The sequence below is a fragment of the Zalophus californianus genome, chromosome 11 (genome assembly GCF_009762305.2).
Source record: "Zalophus californianus isolate mZalCal1 chromosome 11, mZalCal1.pri.v2, whole genome shotgun sequence".
Lineage (NCBI taxonomy): Eukaryota > Metazoa > Chordata > Mammalia > Carnivora > Otariidae > Zalophus > Zalophus californianus.
This window is the reverse complement of record NC_045605.1, coordinates 101,768,551-101,787,463: the sequence shown is the minus strand read 5'-3', so window position 1 is coordinate 101,787,463 and position 18,913 is coordinate 101,768,551. Positions and strand designations below refer to the sequence as shown.

The 18,913-nt window shown below is 47.7% G+C and overlaps 2 protein-coding genes, 7 non-coding genes and 1 pseudogene across 10 annotated transcripts in view; 7 read left to right on the top strand and 3 right to left on the bottom strand.

Moving 5' to 3' along the window:
• The window catches only part of LOC113914489 (oxysterol binding protein), a 36,013-nt gene extending 33,624 nt beyond the window's left edge, over positions 1-2,389 (top strand). The window contains exon 14 of the mRNA XM_027579770.2: positions 33-2,389. Within this exon, the coding sequence (XP_027435571.1) occupies positions 33-175 (143 nt within the window). The 3' untranslated portion in view covers positions 176-2,389. The remainder of the gene's footprint in view (positions 1-32) is intronic.
• A 2,374-nt stretch (positions 2,390-4,763) lies between these two features.
• On the top strand, positions 4,764-5,369 carry LOC113913533 (annotated as a pseudogene).
• Positions 5,370-7,041: 1,672 nt separating this feature from the next.
• On the top strand, positions 7,042-7,114 carry TRNAF-GAA. The gene has a single exon. It is a non-coding gene; the product is annotated as a tRNA-Phe (tRNA).
• A 3,304-nt stretch (positions 7,115-10,418) lies between these two features.
• On the top strand, positions 10,419-10,491 carry TRNAK-UUU. Its single transcript has one exon. It is a non-coding gene; the product is annotated as a tRNA-Lys (tRNA).
• Positions 10,492-13,424: 2,933 nt separating this feature from the next.
• On the top strand, positions 13,425-13,497 carry TRNAF-GAA. The gene has a single exon. It is a non-coding gene; the product is annotated as a tRNA-Phe (tRNA).
• Positions 13,498-13,779: 282 nt separating this feature from the next.
• LOC113914732 (olfactory receptor 1440-like) overlaps positions 13,780-18,913 on the top strand; it is a 166,686-nt gene continuing 161,552 nt past the window's right edge. The window contains exons 1-3 of one of the 2 annotated variants that reach the window (XR_003517522.2): positions 13,780-14,252; positions 15,014-15,179; positions 16,374-16,637. The gene's annotated coding sequence lies outside the window, so the exon portion shown is untranslated. Of the gene's footprint in view, positions 14,253-15,013; positions 15,180-16,373; positions 16,638-18,913 lie in introns of those variants that run through there. The other variant, XM_027580207.2, reaches the window with a different exon arrangement.
• Positions 14,499-14,571, bottom strand: TRNAK-UUU. Its single transcript has one exon. It is a non-coding gene; the product is annotated as a tRNA-Lys (tRNA).
• Positions 16,124-16,206, bottom strand: TRNAL-UAA. Its single transcript has one exon. It is a non-coding gene; the product is annotated as a tRNA-Leu (tRNA).
• Positions 16,579-16,664, bottom strand: TRNAR-UCU. Its single transcript is given in 2 exon segments — positions 16,579-16,614; positions 16,628-16,664. It is a non-coding gene; the product is annotated as a tRNA-Arg (tRNA).
• On the top strand, positions 16,947-17,019 carry TRNAV-UAC. The gene has a single exon. It is a non-coding gene; the product is annotated as a tRNA-Val (tRNA).

The following is an 18,913-nucleotide window of genomic DNA, read 5'->3' as shown; positions in this document are numbered from 1 at the left end:
TTCTGTTTTTCTTCACCCGCTTTCCCTTTTAGGCACTCCCTATGATCCCTATAAGGCGCTGTGGTTTGAGCGGAAGAAGGACCCTGTTACCAAGGAGCTAACCCATATTTATAGGGGAGGATACTGGGAGTGTAAAGAAAAACAGGACTGGACCGCGTGCCCCGACATTTTCTGAAACAGCAGCAGCGACAAAGAGGAGGATCCAAAGGAGGGGACAGAAGACGTGCGGGAAGGCGGGCGTTTGGGACTCTGGCCGAGCGCTTTGCTCCCGGTTGTCTGTCTTAACCAATCATTTTGTCCAAATCAATCACCAGAAGCAGACACCAGTGGTGGTGATTGGCTGGTTGCCTTATAGCTGATTGAAACTGAGATCGACTCACTAGACCCCTGTGTTGGGAGGGAGGGGTTCAGTGGCCGGAACGTGGCGCTGCTCCCCTTCTGCAGAGCCCGAGGGTCGTGGCTCGTCCTCTCCCCTCTGCCCCCACTTTAAGATGATGTCATTCACCCTCCCCTGTAGGATCCTGCTCAGCCAAGGTCTGCGTGAGGTGATGATTCAGGGGCGTTTTGGTGCTGTTCAGAGCGAGGGCTGAATTTAGAAGCTCCTTGAACGAGGAGCACATCCGACTTAACGAGTGGAGGCATCGCGAATGACTGCAGGGATGCTTAGGCGTGGCGTCACGAAATGGGGCCACACGCGGGGTCAGTCTCTTGGGGCATCCATCCCAAGATAACTACAGCGTCGGGGCCTGTTCTGTAAGACCGGAATACTCAGACTGACATTTCTTGGAAGTTTCTATCTTCACTTGTGTAAAATACCCTTCTGCTGTCCTCCGTCTTTGACAGCAACCGGAGGCCACTTTGGTGGTTTGTAGGAGGGTTGCGTTATCCTCCCAAGGGAGTTTTATGGACTTCCTCAGATGGGGAACTTCTGAGAGCACAAGGCACGATGGAAAAGACTGCTAGCCACTTTGCTTTCCCAGTTCCTCCTCACTCACCCCCATTCTTCATTGCCCTTCTTGCTCCTCCCTCCCTCCTCCCCCCTTCTCTCTCTCTCTCTCTCTCTCTCTCTTTCTCTCTCAGCGCAATACCAGTTTGGGTCTGTGCCCCAGTGTGGAGCAAAGCATTACCTGTCCCATTCTGATATACTTCAGAATTTGAGAGAAGGGGTTAATTTGAAACAGAAGTTTTCACCATCTCTCAAGCCCCATGGACTGGAGCCACCTCTCAAATAATGTGTTAAATATCTGTATATTATATATATGTAGAGAAAAATCTAATTTTTTTGTTTGATTTTCCTTCTTCCCATTAAGAATCTTGTTTTTTGGTATCCTTTGTCTCCCTGGTACTCTCTCTTGGATGACTGATGTGGACGGGAGCCTCCTCTGTTTTCCATCCTTTAGGGGCAGACAGATTCAGAACCTGAGCAGGATCACCTCCGGCAGTCACCGAACAGGGACTTGGTCCCTCTGTATGATGGAGTGCCCACTGCTGTCTAAATTCTGCTCTCCTAATTACCTGAGTCTTGAAAATGAAATCCTAACTCTTTCCTGCCTTTTTTCCTTCTTTTGTTAGGAAGAGCATGGGTAGAGAGTCAGGACAGTAGTTTCCAGTTTAATTCTGCCTCTGCCCAAATCCCAGCACACACAGCTGATTCCCAAAAGACACTTCTTCCTAGGACGTGGGGCTGAAAGTGCTGTCATGTGGGGCGGGTAGAAGAACTGCTCCTGTCGGGCCCTGGCTTCCTTCATTTTGTGTTCTGTATTTGTTTTAGTTGTCTTGTTCAGAAATCTGCCCCTGTGCAGCCCACCCTTGGTTGAGGATCACAAATTGAGGTGCCTTCCTTGTATGCTTTTTGTTAGTGTTTTTCGTTTCTGTTCCTTAACTGCTGAGCCTCAGCCAGTGTGGGTCCTGGGGGAAATATCATTCCAGAGGAAGCCATCCCTGCATGGGAATTGGATTTATACTGGGTAAATTAGTACTTCTATTCCTTCCTCGTCATTCCTCCCTCCCTAGCTGTGATGCACTTGAGAGACAGGCAACCGCTGGGGAGTTTCCTCCTAAGACCCGATTCCCAACCGAAGCGCGGGATTGTGCTGGGGCTTCTTTCAAGGAGGCCCGCCAAGGCTGTGACCTAATTGGGGCTTTAGCCAGAGCAGGAATTTCTCAACCAAACTGAACGTCTCTGCTTTATCCCCCACCTTTCTTCCTCCGCCATCTGCACTACATTTCCCAGCCTGATCCCCAGTCCGATTCCTGCTAATGGAGAAGCTTTGAGTCCTTCAGGTGAAATGAAGTCACATCAAAACAAAACTATATATATTTTCGTTTTTTTTGCCTTATTGCTTTTTTTCCAAGAAAACTACTAAATTAAATAATTTTTAAAAAGTCATATCGTTTGTCTGATTCACTTGACTCTTACTAGGTAAGAAGTGGTGGTGGGAGGGGCTATAGAACTGGCCGGGTGCTGCTTTGTTCTTGGGAATCAGCAGCTGATCCTTGTGAGAAATTGAAAGAAAAACGGGGCATGGGTTTCCAGATGTTTCAACTGTTCGACAACATTCTCAAGGGCCTGTGGACAGAAGAGGAGTTTTAACAGCCCCTTCCGCTTTAATGGAATGTAATCATCAGTGTCTCCCCGCTTGGTATAGGGGAATCGTTTCTAGTGTGTTTTTGATGTTGGGCCTGTTTCACCTCAAAAAATAAAAGTTTCTTGAATTCAATTTCTCTTGCCCATTTAGGTTCTCAGATTCTTAACTGTAGTAGGGATTCAAATTCCCTACTTTAAAACATGAGCAATTGAGTATTGATTTGAAGGCCTTGGAGAGAAGACCGTGAAGATGCTTGTTCAGGGTTTCACTATCAAGTTCCGGGGGGATGGGGGGGGTGGGCAAAGGAATCAAAGGGGCCCAGAGAGGCTGCACACAGGTCCTGCCCTGCGGCTGAGCGTCTGCCTTTGCGTCCAGCGTGCTGAGTTAGGAATTCTGAACATTGTCCGGCTTACACTTGAACAGTTTTAAGAGGTAAATGTTAGAATCGTCATGTGAAATACAAAGACAGGCACTGGGGGGGAAAAAAGCCCTAATTTAAATAAATTCACTAAGGTTACACAGCTGATCGGTTAGTCACAGTGTTGGAACTCAGAGCTGGGTTTGTTTGACCCCCGAGTCTATGACCTCTACAACCTTGTGTTCTGGGAGAAGCTGGGTTGGAAGGCAGCTGACAGTGAAGTCATTTCCTCCTGGATTAGGTCACATCAGGCTGTAACGCACATTTCCATTTCCAGAGGCTTAGTGACGTGGATAGTGCCACTTTGGAGGTCCTTGAAGGAAGGGGCATCCTTCAAGTTCAGCCTCCAGGCTCCTTGATTTCTCAGGACTCTCATGTCCACAAAATTAGCTGTGTTGCCAGAGATGGTTTTTCTAGCCTGGTTCTTAGGAAGGCCACCCATCTGTTCAAGTCATTTGCCTGAGTCACATTGCTGGGCTTGATGGTTAAGTTTCAGGACCGTCAGGTGTTTTGTTTTGTTTTTTTGTTTTTTTTTTTGTTTGTTTTTCTGGCAAGCTAAAAATCATTGCAGTAGACGCCTGCTATTTGCAAGAGCATCTTGAATAGCACTGTGCCATAAAACTTCCTCCAAGAAGGGCAGTCAAATGTACCTGAAACATTTTAACAATCCCTTCTTTAGTCTTTTCATGGGCTACTATGACCTGATGGGTCGTGATGTGGATTCCCAAGGGCCTACCACACTCATGATTCAAAATGATAACCCAGCAAAATTATAAATTGTAACCCTTGTCAGGGACCCCTGAAGTCCCCCAAAATTGGTAAACCTTTAAATTTCAGGACCTCCTCTACTTTCGGCAAGGTAAGTGAAAACCAACCCTAGAAGGAGATGTAGAAATCTTTGGAAGTTACTCACTCTAAAGTGTGTACCTTGTGAAACTCTAAGATTGTCGTCAAAATGTGGAGCTTGCTTCTAAAAGTCATAAAGCTTTTGCCCCATGATCTGCCCTGCCTTGTGGGAAGCATTCCAAGCCTCTCATGGCTTTTCCTTCCAAGCTCAGACAATAATGTGTAGTATATTTTCCTCAGGCCTTCCTCCCTACAAGCTTTTCAGTTCACACGGATCCCTCAGGGGAAGGAGGAAGGGTGGCCTCAGGAGGCATCTTTAAAGGCAAGAACTAAAGAGCTCGAATCTTCTATAAAAAGCCTGGCAGAGGTCACATTTGAGTTTAATCAGGTGATTTTAAAAGTTAGTAAAGAACCAGTTGGCCCTGAGATATGGCTTTCTCTCTCTCTCTCTCTTTTCTTCCCTCTGTCTCTCCTTTCTCTCAACATTGACTCCAGTCTGTTATGTAACATACATTAGGGATATAAATGACAAGAAAGAGCTCTGATAAGCAGGCAATTACAGCCTGGTTTGATAAATGGCATGAAAGCACTGGAGGGGGCCACCAGCCTATGGGGAGCGGGGAGGGACAGGAAAGAGGCATGTCAGAGAAGGCTTCTAGAACTAGGAGAACATATCTGAGTTGAGAGTTGCAGGCTTAATAGGGGTTAAGGAAGGGCAGAGTAGAGAAAGCAGCATGGACAAAGATGAAGAGCAAAGTCTAGGAAAGCATCCTGAGTTTGGATGGCTGTATGAATTGCTAGATAGAATTCAGAGTCAAGGAAAGAACACTGATACCGTGCTGGAGAGAGCAAGGACCCAATTTATGGAAGTCTATATACCATATAAAGACAGAAGTCTTGGGTTTGGAAACATGGTGGACGACGAGGACCTGCAGCAAACTACCAACACCATAGAAGAGCTGCTGGATCTCAACAGGCTCAGCCTGGACGAGCGAGTTTTTTGTTGTTTTTTTTTTTTTTAAGATTTTATTTATTTATTTGACAGAGAGAGACACAGCGAGAGAGGGAACACGAGCAGGGTGAGTGGGAGAGGGAGAAGAAGCCTTCCCACTGAGCAGGGAGCCCGATGTGGGGCTCGATCCCAGGACCCTGGGATTGAGCCCGATGTGGGGCTCGATGTGGGGCTCGATGTGGGGCTCGATTCCAGGACCCTGGGATCATGACCTGAGCCGAAGGCAGACGCTTAACGACTGAGCCACCCAGGCGCCCCTGGATGAGCAAATTTAAGTGAAAATGAGAAATGGACAGAAAGCTTTGAGGCAGATTGTATGCTCATCATCAGCATTTAAATATGATATTGGGAGATGTGGAAGAAACTGTGACTAGTATTGACTAGTATAGAAATTGATGAGGAAACATACGAAGAGATATATAAATCCACAAAATGGAATATTCCGATACCTTTTGTCTGGGGAGATGGTGTTGTACTAGTTGCCCCTCCATTGAGACTTGACTGAAACAAAGAATTTATCGTGTAGGGAATATAGGAGATTTTGTATGATTGCCTCTTTAAATGTAGAAGACATTCAAAAGAGAAACGTGCATAAATTTTGATATTAAGAAATGACCATAAAAAAAAAAAAAAAGAAATGACCATGGATGCTTCCACTCCTGAAATGAGTTGATTTGCAGGTAATTCAAAAATTCCCCCGCCTTTTTTTTTTTTAAGATTTTATTCATTCATTTGTCAGAGAGAGAGAGAGAGAGAGCACAAACGGGGGGGAGCGGTGGGCAGAGAGGAAGCAGGCTCCCCGCTGAGCAAGGAGCCCGATACAGGACTTAATCCCTGGACCCTGGGATCATGACCCCAACTCAATCCCTGGACCCTGGGATCATGACCGAAGCTGAGGGCAGACACTTAACTGACTGAGCCCCCACACTGGCATTGCAGATAACTCAAAAATTCTTAAGCTAAAGGGCATTTAATTTTTTTCCCCCAACCCTTTCAATAAATATAATCACCAAAATGAAGAACTTTTTTCAGGAATTGATTTGTTCTGTTGTTTTCTCAGACAATTTCTGATTTTTTTCCTTTAAATTAAATTTGATGTTTCCTTTTTTGATTAAAAAAGAAAAGATAGAAGTCTTGGTTTTTGCTCTCAAGTAGGGAGCCCGTGAAGGATTTTTAAGCAGGGTGATGGGTTCCAGTGTGGATTTACAGGTAGGAAGATCAGTGAAGAGGTTGGGGAAGAATGTAAGAATGAAGAGAAGTGGAGGGATTCCAGAAATACTGAACTGGAATGAACAGCACTTGGGTCTGATTATAGGTGGAGGGCAGAAGGAGGGAGGGAGGAAACTGTGTTTTTCTGCCTTGGGAAACTTAGATGGAAGGTGGTAGTAAGTTTAGAGGGAAAGACAGGTTCATTTTTGAACATTCTGAGCTGGCCATTCCCGTGAAGAGGTTGAGTAAGCAATTTAAAACATGGGTCTCTTGGTGATAGCTACATTTTTGTGAGACTCAGGAATGGGATGCTGAGAGTGGCTGTACATTATATTCACCTGGTCAGTTTACAAAATACACAATCCTGACCCCCATCTGCAGAGATTCTGATTAAATTAGGGCTGGGGCTAGTTCAATTGTATACGTGTGAATGCAGGAGATGCAAAATAATGAAATAGGAGGAGGAGGTCCTATTAAGGGGATATTATTAAAGCAGAGCTTGCTTCTCAGACTTTGGGAGAGATCTCAGTCAATTCCACTTTTTGACAGTGTCTATTTGAAAGTTTAAAAATGCCAAGGTGGGGTTACAAAAATTGAGGTATGTTTCAAAGATTGAGGTTTAGCAGAACAGTGCTTTTAACATACAGATACAGGGGCTCCATGCACAGCACACCTCCTGGAGGTAAGATTGCAAAGTCTTTTGACTTTGACATGTGAAGCCTTTTACAAATGGCCTTCCTGTTCAGTTCCATACATTTCCATACATTCCATACATACATTTCTTGCGTCCAAACAACTGAGAAAAGTAAAATTATTTGTCATTTTTGGTTTATAAACAGGGGCTTGGCTTTATCGCCCCTGTAATATTTGCTAAATGCTTACCCGCAGCTGAGCTCATCCTGACCTCTTGCTACAACCAACCAAATACTATTTCATTACGGAAATACAAAAACTATTTTTTACAAGCTGCCGAGATAGCTCAGTTGGGAGAGCGTTAGACTGAAGATCTAAAGGTCCCTGGTTCGATCCCGGGTTTCGGCAGTGGTTTTAGATAGCGCCTAAGAATTCTAGCTTGGCACGGTCGCGTGCTTGTTTGGTGTTCGCGAAAGCACCGATCTCCTCACTTTTACCTCTCCGTGAGGGAGGACACTGAAAACAGAAAAAGGGATTTATGTCGTTGCTTTTCAATTGCTCAGGATAAAGGCAGGCTCCCTTCCCTGACCCTGGGTCTGCCTGAGACCACGCTCTCCCTACGCACGGGGCGCCGCTCACTTGCTTCGGAATCACTCCAGCTCTCTCTCTTCTTTCCAGTTCCCCGCGACGTTCCAGGAGCTGGGAACTTTCTCCGCGGGTCGGAGGCACTAGCGCACCCGGGCTCCGCCGGGGATTTGGCAGCCATTCAGCCGCCACGTGCGGAGGGCAGGTCCGGGCGCGCAGGGGCTCGGTGGGGATCGCGGACAGCCCCGGCCCCCCTCGGCCAGAGAATCCCTCTGTTTCGGTTTGGTCCAGCTGGCTTAACAATAAGGACCTAGAACACCTTTTGGTGGTGGTGGTGGTGGTGGTGGTGAGTATGGGAAAGCCCTCTCTGGTTCATGTCTACACCAGGGTTACCAAATCAAACACAGGACGCCCAATTAAATTTGAATTTCAAAGAAACAACGAATTTTTTTTTTTTTAGTATAAGTATGTCCCAAATATTGCGTGGACCATACAAAGTACACACTCGTTGTTTCTCAGAAATTTAAATTTAACTGAATTGGTATTTGCCAAATCGCAAACCACTATTGTACATCATGTATACATACATACGCTCTGAACTCGATGCACCCCCTGCCCCACCGGGCCCCAGTAAATATACTGAGAAACAACAGTCAGGGCGATCCGGGTTTCAGAACAGACTGGTAGTTTCTTATTCTCAACATCTCGCCACGTACAAATGCGTTTGCGTCCATCACCACCCAAGCCGGCGGTGGCAGAGATCCCCAGGAAACACGCCTCAGGGAATCGGCCATCCTACCTGGCCGAGGCTTCCAGAGCCGTTTACACTGGTCTGGGATGGGGGTGGGGGGAGGGAAATTTGGAGGCTCTGGGCTGGATCCTAACACTAGTAGTAGTAGTAATAATAATAATAAGTATTGTTATTATATAATATATATTATGCTATATATAACATATAATGAGTATTTATTATAATAATAATTATAATACTTACATATTACATATATGTAACATATATATGCAATATATATTATGTAATATATATAATAATATATAATAATACACTTATCATTACTTGTTAAGATGATGAATAATAATACTTATACTTATTGATGATATTACACTTGTTAAGATGATGAATAATAATAATACTTATTATTACTTATTAAGATGATGAGTCACTCTCTCAAGTCAGTGCAATGGAACAACACACACTTAGCGATGCCTTCTTTTTGGCTGGACACCAGGCTGGGACATGGGGAGAGAGAATGGAGACTCAGTCCTCACCTCCTAAAAATCCTAGGTGTGGTGAAAGGCAAAATGGAGAAGTATTGCTTTGGGACCTATTTATATACGTCCTCCCCTTTCTGTTCATCTGTGCCGATACACTAGCTGATGAGGGGCTTCGTCCCCCCGAAACTTTGGTTCTTGGGTGGAAGGATGCATTTTGATGAGGGACTCTCGAAATCTAATGATGGTCAAAAGGAAGGAAAACAAAATGATGTACTAATAAACTGAGCAGTTCAAAGTTTGCGTGATGTATGTCAGCATGTGCAACAGGGAATTTTATAGGTCACCTCGGCTAGGCTGTGGTGTGGTGGCCGGTTGTTTAGTCAAACACCAGTCTAGGTGCTGCTGTGAAGGTGTTCAGATGTGATGAACATGTAGATCAGTAGACTTTGAGTAAAGCAGATTATCCTCTGTAATGTGGCTGGGCCTCATCCAATCATCTGAAGGTTTAAGAGCAAAGACTGGGGTTTCCTGATGAAGGAACTCTGTTCAAGATGGTAAACAGAAAACCTGACTAGGTCTCCAGCTTGCTGCGTCGCTGAAGTTGGACTCAAGACCGTAACACCAACACTTACCTGAATTTCCAGTCTGTTGGCCTACCCAATAGACTTTAAACTTGCCAACCCCCCCATAACTGGGCACCAATTTCTTAAAATCTCTCTCTCTCTCTCTATGTTGGGACTTCCCAGTTTCCAGCCTGAAGAGAAAAGGGAGAATCCCCACGGTAAGTACTTGGGATCCAAGCAAGAAATGCGAAGATAGGGTGTCTCTGCCTGAATTACCACCATTGTTGCCCACATGGCATACACCTACTCAGTTTTAATGTCTTTTTTTCTCTGCCAGGTTCTATTCTACCTGCCTTCTGGTTGTCCGTCTGCGTTACCAAAGCACTCGTATTTTCCTCTATTAAAGCATTGATTAGGAGGTTCTCAAAGATTTACTGCCTGCATGCTTGCCTTCTGGACTACAGTGCAGGGGAGGTGAAGACCAGGGATGGTGCCGGTCACCGGGAGGTACCTGCATCCTTCCACCCAAGAACTCAAGAACCTTGAGTTCTCAAAGGTGCTTGGGACGGGCGAGGGGGAGAAAGGGAGGTGGTACGCCTGTTCGAGGGAACAGCATGGGTAAAGGCCCGGAAAACCGAAAGACAGCAGGGCATCTGTAATATGCAAATAGTGGCGTGTGCCGCCGAGAGGTGGGGAGAGGTGGGGAGAAGCTCCTTCGCCCGCGCAGGGCGGCGGGAGCGCGCGTGCGCCGAGGCCCGGCTAGTGGGGGCGGGGCGGGGAGCGGGGAGGGAGGGGCGGGGGCGTGCTCTCCAGGCCCAGACCCAGGTCCGAGGCGGCTGCTAGCGCTTCTGGCCGGGGCCCACGTCGTCCCTTTTAGTTAATGCGCTTCGCGCTTCTTTTGAGGTGGGCGCCTGAGATGGGGACCAAACTGCGAAGTGGTGTTTCTCGGAAGAAGGGGGCACCTGCTACTTTTAACATTGAACTGTGATCTCCGACCCCCGTGCTCTTTGCTTTTAGGGCGAAGATACGCGTGGGGGGGGGGGGGTACGGGGGGACAATGAATAAATGGCTTCTCGGCCTGTCTCAGGCTTTTGCAGAACTCGATTCATGTTCGCCAAGGAGTTTCTAAATAAAAAGGGGTGCGTTTTATTTAAGAAATCTGCATGTAGCTGTCAAAGAATGACCTGACACCTTCCCGGCGGGGCCGGTGGGTCGGAATTGGGCTGAATCACAGTCAGAGTCGTCCCGAAGTTCCTGCAGCTTGGTGCTGTTAGCTCAGAGCCCAAACGATAACAGGGCCTTCAGCCGCCAGAGGGAGAACTTTGCTGTGAGCCCGGATAGCTCAGTCGGTAGAGCATCAGACTTTTAATCTGAGGGTCCAGGGTTCAAGTCCCTGTTCGGGCGACGCTTTCCCTTTTTCCTAATAATTTAAAAATAAGAACAAACTTTCGTAATCCGGGTTGCCTTCAGAGAAGGGAGTAAAATCCTGGAGCCTGTAGGCTACGAGCCCAGACCCTTACCTGAAAAGCCGGGCCTCCAGCGCTGACTGACACAGCGAACCTTTGTGCAAAAGCCCGTGGAGAACTTGCCGTGCACTGCTGGAGGGAATTAAATAGGCTGTTTTATTCTGCAACCACCCGCCAGGCTTCCGGGTCCGGACTACTGACTGCTGTATTCACAGGAAGAGGGAATAGATGCCTTCCAGGACGTCCCTGGGACTCCCCGGGGGAACCGCTCCCCATCGTTGTCCTGGGGCCCTCTTCGCCGGCTCTCTCTCTGGGGTTCCCTCCCGCTAGGTGCCTGTGACTATGGCATGGATCCTGCACCTACACGCCACCTTCCTATCCTTCTAGAGAATATTTCTGCACTCTGAAAAGGGAGAGACAACCATCTAGAAACCCATGTACCAAATAGAGCAGTCCCCTCTCTAAACGAAGTCTTCTCTCTACCCTGCCCCCCGCAAAGTGTGACCCTGAACACAGGGAGGTGTTGAGGTGGAGATGGCAGCTTCTGCTATGGGAGGAATCCAGTGCGTATTGGAAAGACTTCAAGGGGCTGGAATGGGACAAGTCCTGGTGTTGGAAAAACAAAAAAAGTCAGCTGGCCCTGGCCTCAAACTAACAAGGGAAGGAGTTAGCTTCTGAAAGGTATTGAGGAAGTTGGGATCTGGACACAGAAGCTTAGGCATGGGTTCACTAAGACTAAAACTAATTTCCTTGGGAGGTAGAGGGAAGGTGCATCCTTGCTTCGATAAAGATTGAGTCTACCTTGCTTCTGCCAGGCAACAAAGAAGGGTCTATCTTGATCTCCTTAGCAGGGTGGAGGTGTAGGTTGATTGAGTCAGCTGCCCTCTTCGCTGATGGATGGTGGTACCCAGGGAGTCCTGATTAGTGGGGCAGAGCCAGGATGGAGGAAGCACTCAAGAGGGAGGCTGGGCCTTCACCCTCCACACTGGAGTGCCTTACCCAGAGCCTACACAGGCCTATACAGACCCACAATTACCTCCCAGTCTCCAAAGTGCAGCTTCCTCATCAGGAGAAAGAGAATCAGCCATGGCATCCAACTTATGAACTTGTAATTAAATGAGGTAACAAGGCATGCACAGTGCTTAGTAGAGTTTTGCCCCAAGGTAAACATTTAATACACTGTAGCTATTATCATTATTATTCAATATTCAATATTGTTATTATTTTCAATCTAGGGAGGAAACAATTTCCAAAGAAACATACTCCCAATATGCTCAAGATCATAATCCAATCCATATTCGTGTGATTTGTGTTGGTTGGTATGTGCTGAAGGGACAGCAATGGTCACTGATCCAAGTAAGAGCAGAGTGCACTGGTTGGGCCAGTCAGGCTTCTTTCTTGAAGAAAGTGAATCAAGGGGCTCAGATGGAATCTCAGGGAGAGAAACAAGGTGAGGAGCTATGGCAATTTTTCTTCTCTCTGAGGGAGTGCTTTGGAACGTGATCAAGTGCACTTTTGGCAACCTTGAAAAGCGAAGTGTCTTTGCTCCACTCATTTCCTAACTGAACAAGAACAGAGCGAGCTGGGACAAGGAGAGGACAGGGGTGGAGAGCATTGAGGTCTCCTAGTTCCTTCCTCCCTTCTCACCTCAAGGTCACTCCGTCTTTCACCGAAGGGGGAAAAGTGAGAAAAAACAAAACAACAACAACACCAAAAAACAAAAAACAAAAAACCCTGGGATGCCTGAGTGGCTTGGTCGGTTAAGCGACTGCCTTCCACTCGGGTCATGGTCCCGGGGTCCTGGGATCAAGTCCTTGCATTGGGCTCCCTGCTCAGCGGGGAGTCTGCTTCTTCCTCTGCCTGCCACTCCCCCTGCTTGTGTGTGTGTGCGCTCTCTCTCTGACAAATAAATAAAAATCTAAAACAAAGACAAAAACCCTATGTCGGTCTTGACCAAGACCTTTTGGGCTTCGGAGCTGGACAGCTCTGGTTCAGTTCTGGATGATTTGAGGTGAATCAGTTATTTCATTTAGGAATATATCATATTATCAACCTCATGGTAGGGGTGAGGTGGATGGGGATTGAATGAGACCGTGTAGGTCATGTGCTGGGCACACAGTAGGCACTTAATAAGTGGCCGTCTTTACTCTTACCAGGGAGGGCCCTGTGGAGAGGTAGAGAAAGCATTAGCGAGTAAGGAAAGGGTTAAGGTATAGGCAGGGAGAGGTAGGGGGCCCCTGACTAGGCTCTGAAACTATTCCCGGCCGACCTAAGTTAAGCGCAAAGCCAGAGTGAACAAGAGATAAGGGGATAGACCAGACCACCTGGCCCCGGATGTTAGGGAGTGCTTTTCTTTGGCGGCTACAGTGTAATCACAGAAAATGACCAAACCTCAAAGAACTAAGTCATTAAGGGGGTTATCAATAGCCCTTGCTCAAACCAAGACAGCACAAGCATCTCGAGGCCACAAGCTTCCCGGTCCGCTCTCAGTAAAAGACTGCCACCAAAAGCCCGCAGTGACAACCCATTCGGGACCCCCTCACTCAAGAGAGCTTTTTCTTTCCTTTCTGCTCTCACCTTCACTTAATAAACTTTCACTTCACTTCACCGTTTTGTGTCCCCAAGATTCATTCTTCGATTCTGTGAGACAAGAACCCTGTAACATTAGGATAAGAACGCTAACTTTTCCTCACAGGACAGGAATTAGTTCTCATTCACTTGCTTTCAAAACCTCAGAGCTATAAAGAGTACAATTTAGAAAGCGAAATTAGCAACTGAAAAGGCGAAGATAAGAGAAAGGTATTCCTCCCCCCCCGCCCCGCTTTCTTTTTTAAAATTCCCCCTAACAGGGTAGCGAGGGCTCTTGTCTTCGCCGAAATAGCTCAGTTGGGAGAGCGTTAGACTGAAGATCTAAAGGTCCCTGGTTCGATCCCGGGTTTCGGCAGGGTTTTTGCTGACACACCCCAGGACAGAACGAGGGCCTGCTCAGTTGAGTAGTCTCTCCCGTGGCCCCGGCGGCGCCCGCAGAGCGGCCCTGCGGCTCTCTTAGTGCGCGTGCCCACCTCCCGCGCCTGCGCAGAGGCTTGGGTGGATGGATGGGTGCGTGTCTCTCAGCGTGTGTACCCTCTCCCGCGCGTGCGCAGCGGCAGTGCGGGTCTCTCAGCGCCTGTGCCCTCCTCCGCGCGTGCGCACCGGCCGTGCGGATCTCAGCGCGCGCCCCGGGAAGGCGAAGGTGCTTTCATTCACCACGTGGAGGGTATTGCGGGGTTGGGTCTCGTCGCCAAGACCCGAGGGGTGGAGAGCCCCTCACCCGGTCTAAGACCGCACACTAAGCTCCTTAGTGTTTGTTCCCAGTGCCGTCAGCTCGTAGGGCTGGCAAGTTTTTCTTGTGGGTGACAGACGTGCCGACAGCCTTAAGAACGTTTGTCTATACAGCCAGACCCGAAAACCAGGGCCCCGCCGGCGGGTCAGAAATCTGGTGAAGGATGGTTCCCAGCCGGAGATGTGACTCATAAGCACGTGTCTCTATCTGAAAGAGTCCTTGGAACCTGTTTTCTCACCGCTCCTTTAATAGACGGGGCGTGAACGATTGGTTAGGGCCAAACGCTGCGCAGTTACCGCCGGGAGCATTACTGTCAGGACTGACGACGGGGGTGCGGTTTTCTTGGTTATGGGTCTCCTGACGTTCCGGATATAAAAGTAAGTTTCAAGGGAAAAAACATCCTAGGGCAAAGTAACATTCCAAGAGAAAGGTCTGAACTTGGAAGACTCCTTATTAGGCACTTGGCGCATGCACGAAGTCCACTGTGGGTAGGGTCAGGCCTGGGTGGTAATCTCTCCCCACCCAGCGCGGAACCCAGGTGTGCTTTGCTTAACCCCCAACCTGCTCATCATGAGTGGTGTGAACACAGTCTCAAATTTGGTTTTGGAATTTAAAATAACCTCCGCCCGAACAGGGACTTGAACCCTGGACCCTCAGATTAAAAGTCTGATGCTCTACCGACTGAGCTATTCGGGCTCACGAAAGAGTCTCTTTTCTTGTCCTATCCGCAGTAAAATAGGCCACGTGGCCGCGTTATTTTCCTATTGAATTAACATCCCGAGTCCTTTTACTGATTGCCTGGGAGGTGAAACTGCAAAATCAAGATCCAGTGGGTGTTTGGCAGAATGGAATCTTTTTTCTCCCACCAGAGATAGACAATAAAAAGAAAATATCCGCCTGCCTCACCTGCCTCGTATCCAGGCAGGAACACCCTCCCCCGCCCCTCCCCCCCCATCAAGTGCTAGCATCCTAAAGGGAACATCCCCAGAAGAATTCTCCAGAGTTAGGACCTCTGGGCGTGCTTCTGGGTGAGCAGCGGCATTTTTAATTCCAGTGCTGGTCTTTGCAGAGCCCCGGAGCGTCTTGTGGGTGGCAAGTTATGAATAATTGATTAGGTTTCCAATAATCTATTCCACAGGCGTTCATCGAGGGCCTGCCGCTCTCCAGCCTTTAAGCAAACTTAGGCTGCAAAGACCCAGTCCTGGTCCTCAGTGCGGCGACAAGACACGCTACCAGAAGCACCCAATCAATCGCCTTGACGGTGGGAAACTGGCTTTTGCAGCGTTACCCTGCCGACACCAGAAGTAAGAGGCAGTAAAGTCTTCCAGGGGGGTGGTGAAGCCTGAACTGAGCTATGAAGGGTGACGGGGCCCCTGCAGACTTGGAAAGAATTCTGCCTGTCACAGTGTACCTTCAACACCTGTATAATGGGTCTATCTTTCCTCCTAGAATGTTTCTACTGTGAGGCAGATGGTCCCTGTATTGTCCCCAGTGCCTGGCCCGTGGCTGGCACAGATCAAGTTCTCAAAAACTGCTGTGGAATGAATGAGGGCCATGGATCAGGAAAAGCTTTTAGGGAAGGTTCGGAGAGCAGAATTGGTTCTTGGGAGTTTTTGTTTGGTAGAGAGAGGAGGAGAACATTCATGTCAAGGTGCATGATTTCCACAGATGGAATAATTTTGCCCTGAAAAAGTTCTTTGCCACCCTATTGTGCCACCCCATTGTATTTATTTTATAGTGCTTATTGTCATCAGAAATTCTGTTTATTTGCTTATTTATAAACCATCTCTTCCCATCACTCTGTGATGTAAGTGCTGCTGGACAGTAATCTTGTTGGTGAGGACCTTGTCTTTTTTGTTGTCCTTATTTTTGTTTACTTTTACTTAAAAAAAAGTTTGCATTCCCACAACCCCAGCGTTTAGAACAGTATTTGGCACATAGCAGGATCTTAAGAAATAACTGTTGACTATTTTAAAATGTTGAAGGTTTTTACTGCACAAGGTAGTATCGTTTTATACAGATCTTTTATTTCATTTTCCAAACCATCAATTTTGAGTTTGTTGCTATACGTTCTGTATCTGGCGAAAATATCAACACTCAGATTAAGACATCATTGCCATGTAACCATCCATCATACTGTCTGAGCCTAGGATTGCAAAACACGCGGAGAGCCCTAACTGTTCATCATCTTTAAACCCTCAGTAAATTCAGAGAGCATGACTCTCTTTTGGAAAAGCAGGGAAACCTTTACCAGAAGTGGGGTTCGAACCCACGAGGATATAAATCCATTGGATCTTAAGTCCAACGCCTTAACCACTCGGCCATTCTGGTACCCTTCAAAACCAGCTTTACTTTTCCGCAACTTGACCAATACAGAGCCGCTATAGTTTCAAAACAATAAAAAAATTTTATCGCCGATGTCAAAGAACAATATCGGGGAGGAAAAAAATCCCAGTAACATATCACATCATGCTAATTTCTCCACCTCCACTCACCAGAGACTCTGGGGCCCCCTGAAAGCGACTGGGAAGACTCAGATGGCGGGACTCCTACCACCTTGGCACGAGAGGACCCAACAGAGAGCTGGGATGAATTTCTTTCCTTTCCACAGCAGGGCAGGGGGATGCGGAATTTTAAATGGGTTAAGGTGTTTTGTTTTTGTTTTCCTTTTACTTCTTTCTTTTCCTTACACCAAAAGGAAAGCGACTCTGGTGGGACTCGAACCCACAACCTTTGAATGCCTCCATCTGTCTAGAAGTCCAATGCGCTATCCATTGCGCCACAGAGCCAGGCACTTGCGGCCCCTCCGCGCCGCTTACATCAAGGCAGGCACGGCGCCTGTCCCGGGACACTGGCTCCGGGCCAAGCCCGCCTTCCCTCTCGGAGATGCGGTGGAGCCCGTGTGGCCAAGGAGAAGCGTGGGTGGGAGCTGTGCCGGCAAGTCTGAGATCGCTCTGAAAGTTTCCCCCCGTAAGCGATAGCCGGGCATCAACTCCCAGTCTCCGTCCACGTTGGAAAGAAAAAGGTCTTTGTGTGCAGTTCTTCCACCCTGGAGTATCACTGGAGTGCGCGGTTCCATAGTGTAGCGGTTAGCACGTCTGCTTTACGCGCAGAAGGTCCTGGGTTCGAGCCCCAGTGGAACCACAGTGCTGTAATTATGCCTTTTAGGGATATTTTCAGGTTTCCCTTCGCCAGCCAGATCTTGAATTTTACTCGGGGAAGCGAGAGACGCTACGGTTCCGCCCGGGGCTCGGCGCTGCGCTCGGCCGCGTCGGCTCCAGCGCGGTAGGCGCCCGCACAGATCCGCCGCTGAGGCTGCCCTCGTGTGGCGCCTCTGGGGAGGTGCAGCCGGTCAACCCCGCGCCGGTCACAGCGCGCCTCTGCGCCTGCGCCTTCCCGACAGTCCCGCCGTCCCCTCCCAGTCCCTGCGCGGGGGTCTAGGCTCACCTGCTCCTTCCTAAACCCTGCTCGGGTCATCTTTAAAAGTTGCTGCCACCACTCAGTGCGGGGGAAAGGGAGGATATTCGGAGGGTCACCTCCCTCCCTTGTTGATTACTCCAACCCCACTGACCTCATTATTTATTGAAATTAAAAATCTTCTTGAAAAATTATATGCACTTGTTAGACAATTCAGAGAGCCCCACATGTCTTACAGTAATACCCCCCTCTGACAAAGCTTTTCTCCTTAACCAAACGACCTGGGCTCCTCTGAGCCCTCCTCTCAACGAGGCCTGTCACCCTCGCCATGAGGACTTGAACAAACAGCAACACTAACAGGGTTTGTAGGCATCCCCAAGGTGACCTTAGGTCCATCTGAAGTGCTGGCTGAGAAAACTGACGGCTGCCCAATTTACTGTTGGTTTCAGCCAACACCTGAACACAGGGCTCCTGTCTCCCAACCTCTGTGGGAAGGTAAGGAGTCAAACTTCCGTTAGAGTTAAGAACCACATGGGGTTTATGGGGACCAACTCCACCTTTTCCAGATTTTTTGTAATTTTCCCTTCCCTGACTCTACTGAGCTCCGATAACACCCTTCCCTGTACCTTCATTCTGCTTTAAAATGCCCAGCCACTCCGTACAAATCGAAGTTGAGTGCAGTTCACGCTGAATACTTCACTCTTGCAATAGTGTATTACTGATTAAAATCTATGCTCTCCTTTTTGACTCGTGTTCAGCTTTCTCTTCGACACCTCCCATCTTTCAACTGCTAGAAGTTTCTTTTGTGACCCTTCAGGGATAGTCTTTGCATTCTCCAGTATAGATGTGCCTTTCCTTTTTTAGCCACTTAAGACTTTTGTACAAAAGATAGCATACCATAGGTACTGTTCCCCTCACCGCAACAATATTCTGGAAACCGTTCTGTGTCATACATAAGTCTGGTCATCCTTTCGATTCCCTTGTCTGGATGTATCACAAGTGTTTAGTCTGTGACATTTGATGAACAATTACATTGTATTCCGTCTTACAGACAATGCTGGTTGTGGATTTCCTTGCTCATTGGTTTTGGGGAGGATCAACATAAAGAATAATAATAGCAAAATCTTGACTAGGTCTTTCCCATGTGGCTAGGCAGGAGTCTCAGTTGACTTAGGTAACAGTCACGATTATTGTATTATTGTCTAACCCATTTAGGAGACGCGGAAGAAGCATAGGGAGGGTAAGTGATCGCACAGGGTCACGCTGGTCAGGGACAGAATAAGGTATTCAACCTAGGCAGGCAGGGTATTGCCTTTGTGCCTTAGAAAAGGAATTGCTGGGCATATATATGCTATATTTCTATGAATGTTGCTAATTTCACCTCTAAAGAGCTTGGACAATATTATGCTCTCACCAACATGAGAGTGCTTCCTTCACTTCTGTCTCTCTCAAAAAATATTGATAGGTTTTCTGGTTTCTTTGCCTTTTGAAAGGGGAAAATGTTTTAATTTATATGTGTTTTATCAGGGGAAGGTTGACTATTTTTTCATATGCTTAAAAAACATTCTCTTTCCTCCCTAGCTTCCTTTTTCCCTCCCTCCCTTCCTTTCAAACTACTATC